At 36.2% G+C, this 18,072-nt stretch overlaps 2 protein-coding genes across 2 annotated transcripts; one reads left to right on the forward strand and one right to left on the reverse strand.

Annotated features, from left to right (window-relative positions):
* The first annotated feature begins 4,980 nt into the window (after nucleotides 1-4,980).
* LOC142546864 (ent-kaurenoic acid oxidase 2-like) lies at nucleotides 4,981-9,259 on the forward strand. The gene is made up of 8 exons (XM_075654823.1): nucleotides 4,981-5,505; nucleotides 7,006-7,483; nucleotides 7,614-7,880; nucleotides 8,183-8,272; nucleotides 8,352-8,430; nucleotides 8,528-8,634; nucleotides 8,768-8,889; nucleotides 8,979-9,259. Exons 1-8 carry the CDS (start codon nucleotides 5,282-5,284, stop codon nucleotides 9,082-9,084), a joined length of 1,473 nt encoding a protein of 490 aa, XP_075510938.1. The 5' UTR covers nucleotides 4,981-5,281; the 3' UTR covers nucleotides 9,085-9,259.
* A 5,244-nt stretch (nucleotides 9,260-14,503) lies between these two features.
* LOC142546865 (AT-hook motif nuclear-localized protein 21-like) lies at nucleotides 14,504-15,717 on the reverse strand. The gene has a single exon (XM_075654824.1). The coding sequence runs from the start codon at nucleotides 15,465-15,467 to the stop codon at nucleotides 14,673-14,675; it is 795 nt and encodes a 264-aa protein (XP_075510939.1). The 5' UTR covers nucleotides 15,468-15,717; the 3' UTR covers nucleotides 14,504-14,672.
* Nucleotides 15,718-18,072: the final 2,355 nt, after the last annotated feature.

Consider the following 18,072-nt stretch of genomic DNA (forward strand, 5'->3'; position numbering starts at 1 on the left):
CGATGTGACATGATTTTGTGATAGGTTGGTTTCGCCGCTGTAACATTTATTTTTCAAAATCGAAATTAGCATTTGTTATTCAGATTTAAAATGATTTTTTTAAAATTTTCACTAGTTAATTAAGTGTCGAAAATATCTCGATAGCTGTATGATTATGATAAGTTGGGTATATGTTTTTAAATATTTATATAAATATATTACTTTTCTATATTTTAAAATTGTAATTATATTAAAATTTACATAAAATTGAAACCAATATCGAATTCAATTTCGATAAGGTAGAGATATTTTTGTATCTTCGTTAATTTATCATTATAAATTTTTCAATATTAAATGTTATATAGAGTTATCAAAAAGTATAATTTTATCCACCTAAAAGAATATATCATGAATTTAGAGTTTAGACTCTAAAACTCTTCGTACTTAATAATATGGTATTAGATAATAACAACGATAATAATAATAATAGTTGTGTGATACAATAATTTGCTAGTGAATCGTAATTTTAATGGTACTAATTGATATTAGGCAAAAATTTGTGTAAGACGGTCTCACTGGTCGTATTTTGTGAGACAGATCTCTTATTTGGGTCATCCATAAAAAAAGTATTACTTTTTATTATAAGAATATTATTTTTTATTGTGAATATCGGTAGGGTTGATTCATCTCACAGATAAAGATTCGTGAGAGAGAGTCTAGGTATTAAACATGAAGAACACTTTTCAATATAATTATTTTCATTGACAAAAAAAGTAAAGATGTATTAGGACAGATATACTAATTAAATTATTGAAGAAATTCTCTACTTTTCCGTTATCCGATAACTGGGAAATACCAAAATAGAAACAGTACGTGAATATTTTATGCGTGGAAAAAGCTCAACACATGCATGTGGGGTTTATGACTTATATTCAACATTTGAGCCACGATAATCATGTACGACATGAATTGGAATCCAAGTCTAATATCCACATACACACGCAAGTCTAACATTGTATAAGGTAACTATAATCGGTAGCCCAATTACTTGATAACAAAAATTTGTGTGAAACAGTCTCACGACTCGTATTTTGTGAGACAGATCTCTTATTTGGGTCATCCATAAAAAATATTACTTTTTATGCTAAAAATATTACTTTTTTATTGTGAATATCGGTAGGGTTGACACGTCTCACAGATAAAGATTCGTGGAACGTCTTACAAGAGACCTACTCTTACTTGAAATAAATGATGCAGCAAATAAAAATTGCAATACTGATGGCAATAAAAAAAATTCTAGCACCGGAAGAAATAAAAGTTGCTCTTTTTTTTTTTTTTTAGTTTGTGTAATCTTTTAAAATATACATTTTATCAAATACCGATAATATATTGTATGTTGTTGATGATCCCACCATTAACATAGGGTGGTCTATTCTGAAATAAATGAATACATTAGTAGAAATAATTTAAGGTTAGATATCTAATGAAAATGAGGATGAGAATGTGGAGACAAGTTAACACATCATGGTTCCACGTGCTCAATTATACACACAGAGGGAAAAAAACCCAATAATTAATTAGCTTTTTTAAAAAAATTGTAAGTGGAGTGAGTTGTAAATCCTCAATTTTCGAAAAAACCTCGAATGTTATTTTAAAAGAGAGAGTCTGTAATTTTTGTTTTGTTTTTCTTCGCTCTAATTTTGGTTATGAAATATTAAATTATTATTTATGTGTTTATATTTAGTGGACTGCTTTTTCGCTAACAAAAAGTTAGTAAAATAAGTGCTCGTATTAATTAATTAGGTCTTGCCGATTTATATTTGTAAAATATTGGTTAGCCATGTATCTTGTCCTTTTCGACTCCATGCTATTTATCATAGATGGAATACACTTTATGATCATGTTAATTATTTTTATAGTAATTATCAAAAACTCGTAGTTAGGACGACGATTGTGGTTGAGAATATTTCTAGCAACTCTCTCCTTTAATAATGTAAGTAATAAGAAATATGTGTAATGCTTGTAGGAAATACATATGTAATTGACTGACGATTGTGAGAATAATTCTAGCAAGTAGACTATGTCAAGTTATACTCACGGAGATTGATTTTTTTGGATAAATATATTTGACAATGTATTTAAATTCTCAACTGATTCATCTAAAAATGACATTATTTCAAATCCTCAATGAATTTTGAGAAGCTGAGAAAATTGTGTACTTATTTGTATACCTAATGTCTCTATGCACACATACACAATATATTTCAAAAATATTTGTCTATACAAATTATTCCAAGAAATAATGTTCACGATTAATGTCGATTATTTAATATATTTATAAAAATATATTGATAAATTTCGTTTTATGATTAACAATATACTTTGGTACAGTTTGGTACATAGGATATGATAAGTAAGGGATATATAGTATAAGGATAAATCAAAAATAAATATAATGATAAGATAATATGTTGAATGTTTGGTATAATTTTAATAAGAGTGATTAAATTTATATATTGAATTGTAATGACAAAATTAACCCTATCACAAAAACTTATATTTCATTGTTATCAAGATCTTGTAATTGCATATCTCAATTCTTAAATTACGTTATATATATATATATATATATATATATTTATTTATTTATTTATTTATATACACACACATATATACATGTGTGTGTATATATATATATATATTTGTGTGTGTACACATATATATACATGTATATATACACACACATATATATACATGTATGCATATATATATATTTGTGTGTGTATATATATGTATCTATATATTTGTATATATGTATGTATTTAATAAACATTTAACATTAACTTAAATGCATTTAAATTGGGGGTAATTAAGTCATTTGTAATGTATTTTATCATTACATTAAAATTATCACACCTTTTACCAATGATGTTTTATCTTTCTCAAAATTTATTTATCAAGGGCTCATGATATTATCATGAGCTTTTTAAAAAGGTATTAAACATGGGATAAGGGAGAATATTTATCAATCTCACCCTTATTTCATGTACCAAACAATTCCTTAAATCCATATATATTCAAGCTAGAGCTATAATTTTGTCGAGTCAACTCAAAATTCAAGTTCAATTTTAATATCAATAGTGTTGATGATAAAATTTGACTTGATAATTTATTTATATTTTAAATATGTATATGAATTCAATAAATTATGTACGGATTGAATTATAATCAAATTGATTAATCATAAATTTTATTTATTTCTTTGCTTTAACACATTCTTTAAGCTGGACGTGCAAGTAGGGGATTCGACACTGCCGTGGCCGTTTCTTATCTCGAGTCAAAAGAGGCAGCCTATGGCCCATTAACATAGAATACAATACATGATTAAGGTCGAAATCAATTCATAAACTTTTTTATTTATTTTATTTTAAAGAAATATAGATTTATTTCACTAGGCAATAAACATAAATTAAAAAAGAAAAAGAAAAATAACATTTGTATTTCATTCAAGCCCACTCCAATGTACATGATTGATTTACATTTCCAATGGAAGGTGTATAATGTCGAGATCATCATCATAAGAATTTATGAGCCTTTTTTAAAAAAGTAAAAATAAAAACAATTAAATATAAATAAGAATATATTAATTACGTGTTTGTGGTTATAACATTGCAAATAATTATTAAGAATAATGGTCAAATATGTAAAAAAAAAAAAAAGATATACTTTTTTTGTTATGGCACTTGGAATTAGACAAATGCATACATATCCAAATACGAAGCTTCTCAGCTAATGGCCGAACAAAAATCTCAAATTAGGGAGGGGAAATTTATAAGTTTTTTTCGCATTGCCTTTGCTAAAGTAATGTTTTGATTTATTCATTGTGTTAGACTCAATTACTCGTCGAGTAAAAAGGGGGGAATACTAACTTTGTGCTTGTATAAATAGAAATTTTTTGTGAATTTATAAAATATTATTACTACTAGCAACCTGTCATAATCTATCATTTGATGTGATGAGTTGGTCCGTCATTTCGGACAAGTTGAAAATTGTCGGTCCAATCCGTCTATTTAGAGGATGGATAGACCTAACCAGTTTTCAGTTATATTTAGCTAACTGACATTTAACGTATTTCAACTCGTCATTTGAATGACGCGGGAGGGTGAGGCAACCTGACAAACCTAGCCAATTTTATAAGCTCTATCTTGTATTATTACAGTTTAGTATAAGAAACTCTAATTTTCAACTTGAAAAATTTGTAAATATCAACATATTAACTAATAGTGTATTTTATACTTTTCAAGTGGGAATGATTTATACTAATAGTGTATTTAAATTTCCATTAAAATAACTCTTTTATGTTATTTTAACGAGTTTCCAAATTTATATTTTTTATTTATATATGAGCGTACTTTTATCGTCATATCTATCAATTCATCGATACCCGTATGTCTGAAAATGTGCAAATCTATAATATCTCGAATGTTAAAAATAATATTTAAATGTAAAAAAATCCTAACAATTGTGTAATATTTACTGAAAATTGTTAAGATCAATAATTGAATCTAAGTTCATCGTAAAAGCTAGCTTACGTGGGAACAATTGTTCAAATTCATATATACAACTCTCAATAACTTAATCTAGCATATGTGAACATCTGACTCACACTTCTCACGTCCATAAATAAACAGATGAAATGTGAAATTTTATAAGATATTAACGAATGATTTATAAAAATAATTCGACATATAATAATAGATTTATATTAAAATTGAGATTTAGTACTAATTCTCACAAGGATAGTATTTTAAATAATGTTACCAATTAAGTAGGTTATCAAGGTGTTATGAAATGAGATAAAAGAGGACTACTTTGACTATCATCACAGGAATCGATGCAACGCACAAGAAGACAAATCGAATAGAATGGGGCCGGCAAATTTAGCTTTGTGTATGTCCAATTTTCCATTTATAAAGATACATAAATTCCACCCCTCTCTCCCTGCATCACAGTTGATCACTTCTTTACTACACTTATTTTATTTAATTCGAAACAAATCCCACTTCAACTTTTTGATTGTTCTCTCCCATTTTCCTTTTCATCACATCCACATCCCACTGCGTCTCTCTAGTCTACTTCCCTCTTTATATGATCCGTCATAGTACTCGGAAAAGGACTCATGGGAGTTTAAAACTACTACTTCTTCTTCTTCTTCTTCTTTTTTTATTCCTCCTTCGACATCCTCTCTTGTTTGTTGCAGATCAAACGACCCTTTACGATTTTAAGCTCAATATTAATCTTGATGGGGTGGATGGTTATATTAGTGGTGTGTTTTTGTGGGTTTTGGGTGGTGAAATGGGCGTTAAAGGGTGTAAATTGCTGGTATTGTGAGAGGGAATTGGGTGAGAAAAGGTATGAACTTCCGCCAGGTGATTTCGGTTGGCCGTTTATTGGTAACATGTGGTCCTTCCTTAGAGCTTTCAAGTCTACCAATCCTGAATCGTTCATCTCCTACTTCGTTAACAGGTCACCATCTCTTTCTCTCTCTCTCAGTATTTACGTATGAAAGGGTAGATTCAAATTAAAAGTCCGTTGAGTGGGGGGACAAGAGGGTTAGGCGGTGGTTTCACTTATTTACGAGATGAAATATAATGTCTTAAAAAATAAATAATAAACACGAATTTAAATATTTTACTCCATCGTTCTCACTGCTCATTTTTAGGTACTTATATATATATATATATATTTGTGGGCATATACTATGTTTTTACTATATTTATTGTCATAAAAGTATATGTCGTGTATGGAGGAGAATCCTTGGAACATGCATCGAGTTGACATGTTCTTTGTTGTTTTTTTTTATTTATCACAATTACAGTTAGGTATATGATTAGAGGATCTCGAATTCGACCTATTTTGTTTAGTAAGTCTCTTGTGAGATGGTTTTACGAATCTTTATTTGTGAGACAGGTCAACTCTATCGATATTCACAACAAAAAATAATATTCTTAGCATAAAAAGTAATAATTTTTCATGGATGATACGACTTGTTGTCGAGGTCGAGAGGCCCGTGAGTTTTTTTTCACGTTATTTAGTTATTCTTTGATAACATATGGCATTAGTTTTTACTTCATGAATTATGATAATTAATGATTGCCCCATGTTTAATGTATAATTAATTAATTGGCTGTTTAACTTGTATCTTTTTGGTGGAGTACGTGTGCTTTTAGCTGTTTATTATATTTTCAGAAGTGAAAAAGTAAAATTTTAAATAATTTTATCAGTTGTTAATTATTAATCATTATGTGATATTAGTGCCCATCAACTAGCACAACAAATTATTGAGTATGTCTCTTGTGATACGATCTCACGAATTTTTATCTGTGAGACGGGTCAAACCTACCAATATTCACAATAAAAATTAATACTCTTACTATAAAAAGTAATATTTTTTCATGGATGACCCAAATAAGAGATCTGTCTCACAAAACACGATCCATGCGATCGTCTCAAACAATTTTTTTTCAAAATTACTATATCGACCAGAACAGGTTGGGTCTGATCGTTTCTTCGACATCATAATAACGGCATATACCTGCAAATTTTATCGAAATAATAAAATAAGACGCCAAATTTGCAGAATTTTATTCATGATGTGACATATCCAACTTATTTTCATATCTTAAAATTTGACCTTTTTTTTTCTTTCTAAATTTCATGTCTCACTGAATCACATCTATTCCTTTTGCTTTTCTTAATTTTCGATCATTTTGGATGACTCAAGATTAAAGAGTGTTTGTAAATGTTAAAAAAAAGTTGCTATATCTTTAAATTCGAGCACAGACGATTACTATAATTCAGTAGTAGTAATTCGAGCATTGAGATTATGATGACACCGTTTTAATTTTTTTCCGTCAAATGGATTTTACATAGGTCTCGGATTGTATGTTGGAAATTTAGTCAAATCCACTGATATTCCTCAATCCCGAATAAAAAATGCTCAACTTTTCCCCTGAAAAATTGCAGATTTGGACATACTGGAATGTACAAAGTGCACATGTTTGGGAACCCTGGTATAATTGTCACCACAGCAGAAACATGTCGGAGAGTTTTAACCGATGACGAGTCGTTTAAGCCTGGTTGGCCATCGGCCACCGTGAACCTCATCGGGAAGAATTCATTTGTCGGAATTTTCGATGAGGAGCATCGGCGGCTGCGCAAGTTGACATCGGCACCGGTGAATGGGCAAGAATCGTTATCTGTTTACCTGAAATATATAGAAGATAATGTGATATTGGCCTTAGAAAACTGGGCAGAAATGGGACAAATCGAGTTCCTGACTGAACTTAGGAAACTAACTTTTAGGATAATAATGTACATTTTCTTGAGCTCGGGAAGTGAAGATGTTATGGAAACTTTGGAGAGGGAGTATACCGCATTGAATTATGGAGTCAGAGCATTGGCAATCAATATTCCTGGATTTTCTTACCATAAGGCACTTAAGGTAATTGGCGTATCGAATGTGTTCGATCTATGTCGTATGGATATTGCACCTTTTGACATTTTTTTTTGAATTCAAGACACTAGACTTCAAATTTGAGCATTGATTCTTAAATCAACTATCGATGTTTCAGGCACGTAAAAAACTTGTCGCTGTTCTTCAAGGTACAGTGACGGAACGCAGGGAGCGGAGGAGGAAACATGATCTGCCAAGCGAAAGGAAAGACATGATGGATGCTCTAATGGATGCAGAAGACGAATACGGTAGAAGATTGAATGACGAAGAGATTATCGACGTTTTGGTCATGTACCTAAATGCTGGCCACGAATCCTCGGGGCACATTACTATGTGGGCTACGTTGTTCCTCCAAAACCATCCCCATGTGTTCGAAAAAGCCAAGGTTTGATTTTAAGGTAGTATTTGCAAATACTTAAAAAAAAGATATTATGGACTTTTCTTTTATAAAGCTGCACAACTAATTAAAGAAAAAGTTCAGAATCATTTTTTTAAAGATTTGCAAACACTACCTAAAATATTTCAATGGATGAAATAATACGAGCTTTCTGCTATATATCTGTATCTGTATGTTAAATTAAATGAGAGCTTAATCTTGCTGTGCTATCCGAGTAGCTTAAAGTCCTTTTCTCGCTATATCACGACGAATTTTTTTATGTATATTAAATGTGGGATATATGCATTCAGGCAGAGCAAAAAGAAATTGTGAAAAACAGGCCACCGGGCCAACAAGGGTTGACCCTTAGAGAAGTTAGACAAATGGAGTATCTTTCCAAGGTTTGCTGTCTTACTCACTCTTTGACAATGTCAACTTCAGATTCTTTTATTCTTAAAAAAATGCTTGTAAATCTCATAGGTAATCGACGAAACACTCCGCATCGTTACGTTCTCACTCGTGGTCTTCCGAGAGGCGAGGAACGACGTTCACATCAGTGGTAAGTAAAACTACTACGTAACCACCCTCTTAAATTTTTATTCATGCACGCGAGCTGATTCTTAAACTGATCACGTTTTCTTGCTTTGGTTCTTCAGGTTACACGATCCCGAAAGGATGGAAAGTTTTGGTATGGTTTAGGGGTGTTCATCTAGATCCTGAAACATATGTTGAACCGAAGAAGTTTGATCCTTCGAGATGGGATGTGAGTTTCTTTTCGAGTTGCAATGGAAATCTAGCACTTAGTTTCTTCTAATGGCACTACGGAAATAGTTTTAGGAGCAGTTCAAATAACTGAACTTTAGTTTTTAATCCTTACATTCTAATGTAATATGTAGGGATTCACACCCAAAGCCGGGAGTTTTCTCCCTTTTGGCGCTGGAAGCAGATTTTGCCCCGGAAACGATCTTGCCAAGATTGAAATCGCAATATTTCTTCACTATTTTATCTTAAGCTACAAGTCCGTAGTCATGTTTATTATTCGAATTCTCATCGCATTCTTGGTATTTTTGGGCAAAATTTCCTAGTATTTCTCGTTGCTTGTTGCAGGCTTGAGAGGCACAATCCTACAAGTCCGTTGATGTACCTACCACATTCCAGGCCTAAAGACAATTGTCTGGGGAGGATAAGAAGAGTTGCTACTCGAGATGTATAGTTTTGGATAATTTTAATTTTCATCGAAAATCCTTGTCTTATTTTTTGGCTCCTAAATTTTAGCATTGCGTCGGGGGCTTTTTAGCCTTAAGGTCTTGAACTCAAGACTCCTTTCGACTTTGGGAAAGCTTATGTCACGAGGCTAACGAGTTGAATCTATGAATTTAATAGAACAATTTTTGAATTTGTCTCAACAAAATTTTAATATTTGATGTTGAGTTCAAACTCGGGCGAATGGAAGTCTCGCAAATTGCTCGCAACCAGAGTAATTTTTAAAGTGCTCAAAACTTGGATCTAGCTTATATTCGATAATTCATTAAACAAAAAAAACCTCACTTTCCATAAATCTAATTGTTAAGACAGTTAAGCTTGAGCTCTACTTGAGAGGGTTTCGAACCGAACATCCTCAGATTGGTGGTACACTCCTCACATGGCCGCTGCTTCTCGCGCCATTGCGAACGCTTACCACTTGTCGATCTAATACTTATAGTTCGAGATTCCAGGGTAAATTTCTTAGAACTGTAATTTATACGGATTTGATACGCCTTTCACGTGTTTGTTGAAATGTTCATGTGTGCCAGAGTCCGCTGTTATTCTTCGAGGCATGAATTAATGGACACTAAAAACAATTTTCTAAGCTTTAACCGGATTGTCCGGCCGGTCCCCTTTTTCGTATATTGGAGCTGAAAAGTACTTTTCTTTGAAATGGAATCTAAATTTCCTATTTGGGGATGACCTAATTTGTTTAGATAGAATCCCGCCTGAGCATAATATAGCAGCTTATGCTTATCTATAAAAGATTATATGTTTGTAGGTGAAACAAATAATGATGTGGAGTAGAGAAATAACTTGCCCGATATTTGCTTCATTTTTAGATTCCATTGTCATCAGAATACGGGCAATTGAGGAAATTAACTCCGTCCGCGAAGCACCATACACGATCGCTTCCCATTATCTTCTCCTCTGCAGACTGAATATTAGAGTGTAGGATCTTGAGATCTTCAAGACCTTTTTTCTTTTGAAACTCAGCCTTCAATTGTAAAAATATTTGGGGGTAGGGAAGTAAAGAAATTATCAATGCACTGATCAAAATCATAACTCTTATATTTCTTACCTCGATTCCCTTTGCTTGGAGTCGGCTGATCAACTTTCTCTTCTCTGCTTACCACTCCAATCTCCTCATGCTGCATAAAAATGGCATTCACCTCTCGCAGATTTGGGTCTGCAGTCTTTTGCACTGCGCCCGACGGTTGAGACGTGAGTTGCTTCGTTATCTGCCCAACTTGCGACTCCAGGATTTTCAACGAAGCTCCAATATTTGTCATGTGTGTCTCAAGGTTGTCGAGTCTAGACTCAGTCCTAGCCATCCTCTTGCCAGATTCAGAAACGAATGTCCCAACTAAATCCTCAAATGACGGCTTCCCTTCCCCATTTGATGTATTGAACCCCGGTGGAGGATTCAATACATTCTTATTGTTTGCATATGAAAAATTCTCATGGTCCCTCAAATCAGGATGATAAGTGTTAGGGGGAGGGTTACCTCGATATCCTCCATAGCCTCCAAAGTTTTTGTTGTTGATGTATTGGACTTCTTCAAGAAAATGTGGTTCTTCAACAACAAGCGGTGGTCCCTCAGTGTTTGATGTACTCACTTTATTCATGGTTGTTATCTGTGTAGTCAACGCTGAGACTTGCGCAGTGAGTGATGTGATAGGATCCACTGCATAAACTCCAGTTGTCCTCTGTACTCCTGATCTCTCAGACGGCCATTGGTAGCTGTTAATAGTCATCTGCTCAAGTAAGTCGTAGGCTTGGGCAGGAGACTTGGCAAAGATCGTGCCACCTGCCGCTTCATCCACTGTTGTCCGTGTCTGATCATTCAACCCGTTATAGAATAGCTCAATCTGCACTCAGTCTTCAAAACCATGATTCGTGCACCTCCGCAACAACTCTTTATACCTTTCCCAAGCTTCATACAACGGCTCGAAGTCAGTCTGTCTGAAATTGCTGATATCAATCTTTAATTGTGCAGACTTTGCAGGGGAAAAATATTTAGAAAGGAATTTCGTCACCAGCTCCTGCCATGTCGTAATGGTCCCTAACGGCACTGATTGGAGCCATCCTCTTGCTTGATCCCTGAGAGAAAATGGAAACAAACGCAATCTAATAATATCGTCAGGAACATTATTAATTTTCACCGTATCTGTGATTTCCAAGAAGGTTCTCAGGTGAACGTGAGGATCTGAAGTAGCAGTTCCAGCGAACTGGTTTTGTTGAACCATATTGATCAGGGCGGGCTTCAGTTCGAAATTATTTGCGTTGATGGTCCCTCGGGCAATGCCAGAATAATGATTGTTGATCACTGGTCGGAAGTGATCTCTGATTGGTATAGCCTCAGGCGGCATCTGTCGGTCATTCTCTCTGTTATCAGCCATCGCTTTGATTTCTTCCCTTCTCGCTTTTCTTAATCTTCTCGCAGTTCGTTCGATCTCCGGATAAAAAATAAGCAAATCAGGGCTGTGCGATCTTAGCATGCACTGTCAAACAGAGAAAGTGAATAAATCAAAAATGAAATAAAATAAAAAGATCTAAATTAAAATCTAGACTAATTGGTAACAATACTGATATAAATTCAAATTTTGACACTCCCCGGCAACGGCGTCAAAAACTTGTTGCTTGTTTTCTTGATTGCTCGCAAGCGCACGACGTCAAGTTATAGTAAAATGTATTTTTGAGTGCAAGTGTCGATCCCACGAGGAGTGTAAATAAAATATATATCAATGCTTCTAATTATAATAGTCTCGACTTTATCTAGAAAATTTAGAAAGAATGTTTGGTTTATGTAAATGACTTGATTGCAAGAAAGTAATTAAACTAATCACCGAATGGATAAATATCAATGATTAGTTTATGGTTCAAATTTTCTATGAATAACTTGCGGGTTTCTTATGTTATTGTATTGGGATTCATTGGCTAATTTTATCCTACTGGGATGGGCTAAATCTATTGTACCAAATTTATTTTTGGTGCAAACACCCACCAAGCACTCACCATGTTCCAAGACACTTTCTCGATAACAACTTTGGGATGGCAAAAAGTTGCAACACCACTTTCTCTTACATTTCCAAACTTAACCGTTGTGATTATTTTTCACCCAGGAGACTTCATTGTCAACAACGTAAGACGGATCCTTTTTTAGGCCATTTCATCTTTTACGGGTGACTTGGAAAACAGTAATGATATGGCTCGACTTATGGAAGAAGAGTTCGATCTTCTCCTGAAGGTTTTCCATCTTCCTTTAGAATCAGAAGAAGAAACTAATTGTAAGAGGGTAGCCACCAAATTACTAAATCTGTTTCGTACAGGACGACTTGGCCATTATACTTTAGACCCTATTCCTAGTAAAGCTCAATCCATTTCCTTTTGATATACTAAATTACATATAGCTCCACTCGAATGTTTTGATTTGGTTTTAAATGTTTACACCCAGTCGACTGATCTGGATGACAGATTCCATTCGATCCACACAGTTGAGGTAGATGATCACCAAAGCAACAATGTAGCAGCAACCCTGTTTCCCTACTTGACTGTTATCGAATAGCCATTATGTTCTAATTTAAATAATTGTTTCTTGATATTTTTAAAAATTAACCATGACATCAAAATTAATTATTTAAGTGGCTTGAACTTAATGAGATAGTGTAAATAACATAGATACATGAAAAATATTTCTGACCAGGGGAACAATGGCCATGGTTTAGTCGGTAGAAAAATCAAATATGAACACTCGAGGCAAATCAAACGGACTTGAGTAAGAATTGTGTCAGTTCAGAATTTGTCAACAAGTTTGTTTTGATAAGTGGTAATGAGTGTCCATACAAGATTTGAATTTTAATCGCAACTTGTAAATTTCAAATAATATAATTTAATACTTAATTCAAGATGAAATCTAACCTGCAATATCGTTTTCCCTGTCAAAAGAAAATTGGGGGGTTTGCTCAGAAATAGTGGGGGTTTTCAGACAATTCCCAAAATCAATTTAAAAATATTCTGAAATTTCATTGCAACTTTTTGATCTAGTAATTTTAAAAGAAGTTTATTCCACTATTTCTGAGCAAACCCCCAATTTTCTTTTGACAGGGAAAACGATAAAACACACACTAACATGCCAAATTGCGATCATTTTTTTAGTCCTTGTTCCCCTATGGCATGCAATTTTAGATTTTTAATGTTGTCTGTACCTTTATTATTGAAGGTTTTTTGAGATTTAGTTGTAACATAAATTTCATTCATGTATTATTTAAGCACTTTTAAATAGACGTAAAAACAAATTCAATTAGCCGTTGTCCCGACATTGATGCGACACTAAAGTAACAGTGTTTAGAACGAGATTCAATTGTAACAAATTCATCATCTACTGAAAAAAAAAGTAATCAATTATATTTATTAGTAAAAATAAAACCATAATAAGAAATGCATCGTGCACAAAATTTGCAGTTGAAAAAACTCATAATGGTATCAATAAAATATCCAAACTTCCACTAGTACAAAAATTTCTCATGGTTTCTGACTTCCTGTAGCGAAGCCAATATTTCAGTTCTCCAACAGTTGTCTAAATTTATTTATTTTTTTGGAAAATGAACCGAGACAGATTTTTTTTACTTAAGTTGACCAAATAACCAAAATAATAAACATTCAATATGTGGAATTATTGGGTTTTAAAATAAAAAACTGGCCAACAACCATATCACATTGCCTCAAGAAATAAACTTTCTTTGGGTACACAAATTTATCAACAGTGAAACCAGAAATGAAAATTTTCAAAATCAAATATAATGTATGACAAAAACTTGTGTGAGACGGTCTTACGGATCGTATTTTGTGAGATGTTTCTTTATTTGGATTATTCATGAAAAGTATTACTTTTTATGCTAAGAGTATTACTTTTTTTATTGTGAATATCGGTAGAGTTGACTCATCTCGTCGATAAAGATTCGTGAGACCATCTCACAAGAGACCTACTCATAATATATACAGTGAAATTATTTTCTATGAAATTACCCCTCTCAAACAAGTTGTTCTAACCTCCTCGCTTAGTTGTTGATACCCATATGCAAGCAGACACACACACACACACACATAGATAGGTTACTTATTACTACAAGTTGTAATAAAAGAGTCTACTATAATAATGCTCAAGTTGCCAATTTAGTGCTGGCAAGATTGGTATGACTTTTTCCATTTCTTGCATAGTGTACTTCGCTAATTAAGTCAAATAAGATTAAAATTTGAATTAAATACTGAGGAATTATATCAAAATGTATTAATTAAAAATAAAATTTTAGTCATTTAATTCAAATAAGATGAAACCATTTTTTCCCAACCATCATTTAATTTTGATTTTTATCTCCTAAAAAATATCAAAAGAATTATTATTTTCCTATCTTAATCATGCTGAATTAATTTAATCGTAAAAAAACATTTGTTTATAATATGAAGAGACGGTACAAAAACGACTAAATAAATGTACATGGAGAGGATGTCTCGACGATGACTCGTGGAAATGGTCAAACCTTAAATTTAACAGTATTAAAACTGCGGCCGGCTGGCTCCGCCGGAGTTTCCGGCGGCGGCGCATGCGCCCTCCATCGGAAGCTGACCATTATGCATATCATTGAAAGGTAAATTCAAGAAAGGAAGCCCAAGTGATGGATCATGAAACTGGTGGCCACCAACTACTCCACCGCCATCCGACTGTCGAAGCCCCTCGTCCTCCTCCTCGTCCAGCGGCAGCCTTTCATACGCCACATTGGTAAACGAGGCTGCGATTATAATAACTGGCCCCGAGGCAATCAACGCACCGACAACATTCCCTCCCACCACTTGCCCTTGTCCACCGGCCAAGTATATGGTTAAACTGGTGGCTCCCGGAGGCGCGGGCGGTGGAAGGAACGAACCCGACAGCGACAATATCTCGAACCGGCCATTCAGCGTCACCACCGACCCCCCCGAAGTCGGTTGCCGCAAGCTCACGTTAATAACGGTTCCTGTACCGCTTAATACACAAATCCCCTTCCGCCTCTTCCTGGCGTAATCCGCCACCGCCGTAAACACGTCGGTACCGCTGCCCACCTCCAAGATATGTGACCTAAGCGTGTTGGCGCTTTCTCGAGTCACGATCACTGGTGGCTTAGGCTTGTTCTTGGAGCCCGGTGGACGGCCTCTCGGCCTCCGTGCCGCCGCATCTCCGGAACCCTGATAAGAGTTATCTATATTATCGCTGGAAAAGTAGTTGCGGTTGGGTTCATCGTCGGAATCCGTCTGCGGTTGGAGATGGAGCTGAGAAACAAAGTGAGAAGCTGAACTCAAGTCCAAACCAGCCATTCACTTAAAAGGTCGAGCAGGAAACCACACAATGATTAAAGAAAGTAAAATATATTCGAATAAAGTATGATAAATTGAGCAAAAAATAATACCACACAATGAACTATATTATGAATTTTTTAATGACCAAATCCAGAAATTAAAGCACAAGAATTGGAAGCCAATGAGTTAATAATTTATAACAGGAAACAAGTTGAGAGAAAGGAAAGGTTGAGGAAAGCGTCTGTACCGAGAGCGGAGAAGGAACGAGACCATAATACGTCCATTTATATAATTTTTATTTTTTATTTTTGTATCCCACCATGACTCTTAAATTTTTATTCAACGTGACATATTGTCATTATATAATTTAGCATAACTTCGACCTAATTTCAAATTGTTTCCGGTGATTTGATTTGTTTAGAATTAATCGTGAATATGCTTTGTATTCATCTCAGAAAGGAGCAAATTAAAGTATTCACGATAATGATGCATATAAACATGATGTGACATATGGTTCGACTCTATTTCTTTTTTTCAATTTTAAACAAAAAATTTATCTTCATTCTACCGTAGTTTTCTAAATTTCTCATGATACCCACGGGAAATTTAGGGTCCGATTCCAGCAAGTGTCACTAGTCCAGACGCGGGTTCTGAAATTATCCTGAGCCTGAAATCACAAATAAGATCGTTAGGAGGGGGCCAGGAGGGTGTCCTGGCGTACCCCTCCGACGCTCAAGTCAAAGACTGAGGATATATGGGGGGAGCAGCTAAGGGTGCTGCTGAAAACGATATAATGAATTGAATGAATTAACACTCAAACCTGGTATTTATAAGAAAATACCTGGGCCCTTTATGGGCCTGTCTTCCATTTGGGCTAGGGATGAGCCAGGAGTAATGAGTCCATCCCTGGGGTATCACCAGTCTCCCCCTCCCGAGTCGAACTGAATCGCAGGTTCGAAGTTCGATTAATTGTATTGTCCTCGGTTTACGGGGCGTGAGTTGTGCACTTTCTTCATGCCGCTCGTCAGTCTCCAAAACTTTGGAAACAAATCAAGTCGCAATTCTGCTCTGCGGGGAAAGATTTGGTCTGGGCTTCCTCCCTGCAACGGTCACCTCCTTACTTCATTCTCACTTCTCCCACACAGAATTTCCACTACAATTCACCAGCTCTCTCTCGTCTAAGTCTCATCGTATGTTAACCCTAACGTCGCTTCATCATCACCTCACCACCACCGTTGTGCACACCTTGGCCACCGCCTCGCTCGAGCCGCCGCTTGAGCCTCGCCAAACCACCACCCCACCTCGCCCGAGCCACCACCCCGGCCTGCTCGCCCCTCGCCACGCTCGCCCATGCTCTTCCTTCGCTCGGCTGCTCGCCTCGCCCCTCGCCACGCTCCCCCATGCTCTTCCTCCGCTCGGCTGCTCGCCTCGCCCCACGCCCTCGCCCTCGCCCCACGCCCTCGCCCAGCTGCTCTGCCCTCACCAAGTCATGCCTCTCCTGCGCGTGCCTCGACAGTGAACGCTCGCCCGAGCCCCCTGCTCGCCTCTTGCCGTGCTCGCCCAAGCGTCCCAAGCTCGCCCTCCACCATGCTCGCCTGAGCACCCGAGCGCTCCCCTCGCCACGCTCACCCGAGCGCCCATCATCGCTCACTCGCCCGGGCGCTCGCCCTGCTCGCCTCTCGCCGTGCTCGCCCGAGCGTCCTGAGCTCGCCTCTCGCCTTGCTGCATGCTCGCCCGTACGCACGCTCGCCCACGTACGCCCACAAGCGCTCGCCCGCAAGCACTCGCCCTCACGCCTGCTCGCCCGCAAGTACACCAGCTCGCCCTCACGCCTGCTCGCCCGTACGCACGCCCTTCATCCGCCAGCTCGTCTCGACGCCCAAACATGCTCTCGCCCAAGCACGCCCTTGCGAATGATTGTGTGATTTCTGAAAAAATTATGGGGCAGGTCGATCCCCGTAATTTTCGCAGTGGCAAACATTGTTCGTTAACGACAAACGAAAAAAATTTTTCTAACACAATATGCCCTCGTCGCCCCCATCTTCACGGTACTCTACTAAGCTTTTGAAGGGAAATAATTTTTCACTTCCCCACGCCCTTGACTCCTCTGTTAAAATAGTCCTGAGCAGGAAAAATAAAGTTTCAACCTTTTCACCTTCTAACTCATCTGCTAGGTGATGCCTTAGCAGGAAAATAAAACCCTCACCTTATCATCTCGTAACTCCCCTTCTAAGCCGGGACTTAGCAGGGAAAATCAAACTTCAACCTCCTCACCCTCTGACTCCTCTACTAGGCTCAGCCCAAGTAGGATAATAAAACTTCAATACCCCCACCCTCTAACTCCTCTGCTAGGTGCTACCTCAGCAGGAAAATACAATCTTAACACTCCCACCCTCTAACTCATCTGCTAGGTGATACCTTAGCAGGAAAATAAAATTCAACACATCCACCCTCTAACTCCTCTGCTAGGTGATACCTTAGTAGGAAAATAAAACTTCAACACCCCCACCCTCTAACTCCTCTGCTAGGTGATACCTTAGCAGGAAAATAAAACTTCAACACCCCCACCCTCGAACTCCTCTGCTAAGTGATACCTTAGCAGGAAAATAAATATTCTCCACCC

Source organism: Primulina tabacum, chromosome 5 (assembly GCF_025594145.1).
Source record: "Primulina tabacum isolate GXHZ01 chromosome 5, ASM2559414v2, whole genome shotgun sequence".
Lineage (NCBI taxonomy): Eukaryota > Viridiplantae > Streptophyta > Magnoliopsida > Lamiales > Gesneriaceae > Primulina > Primulina tabacum.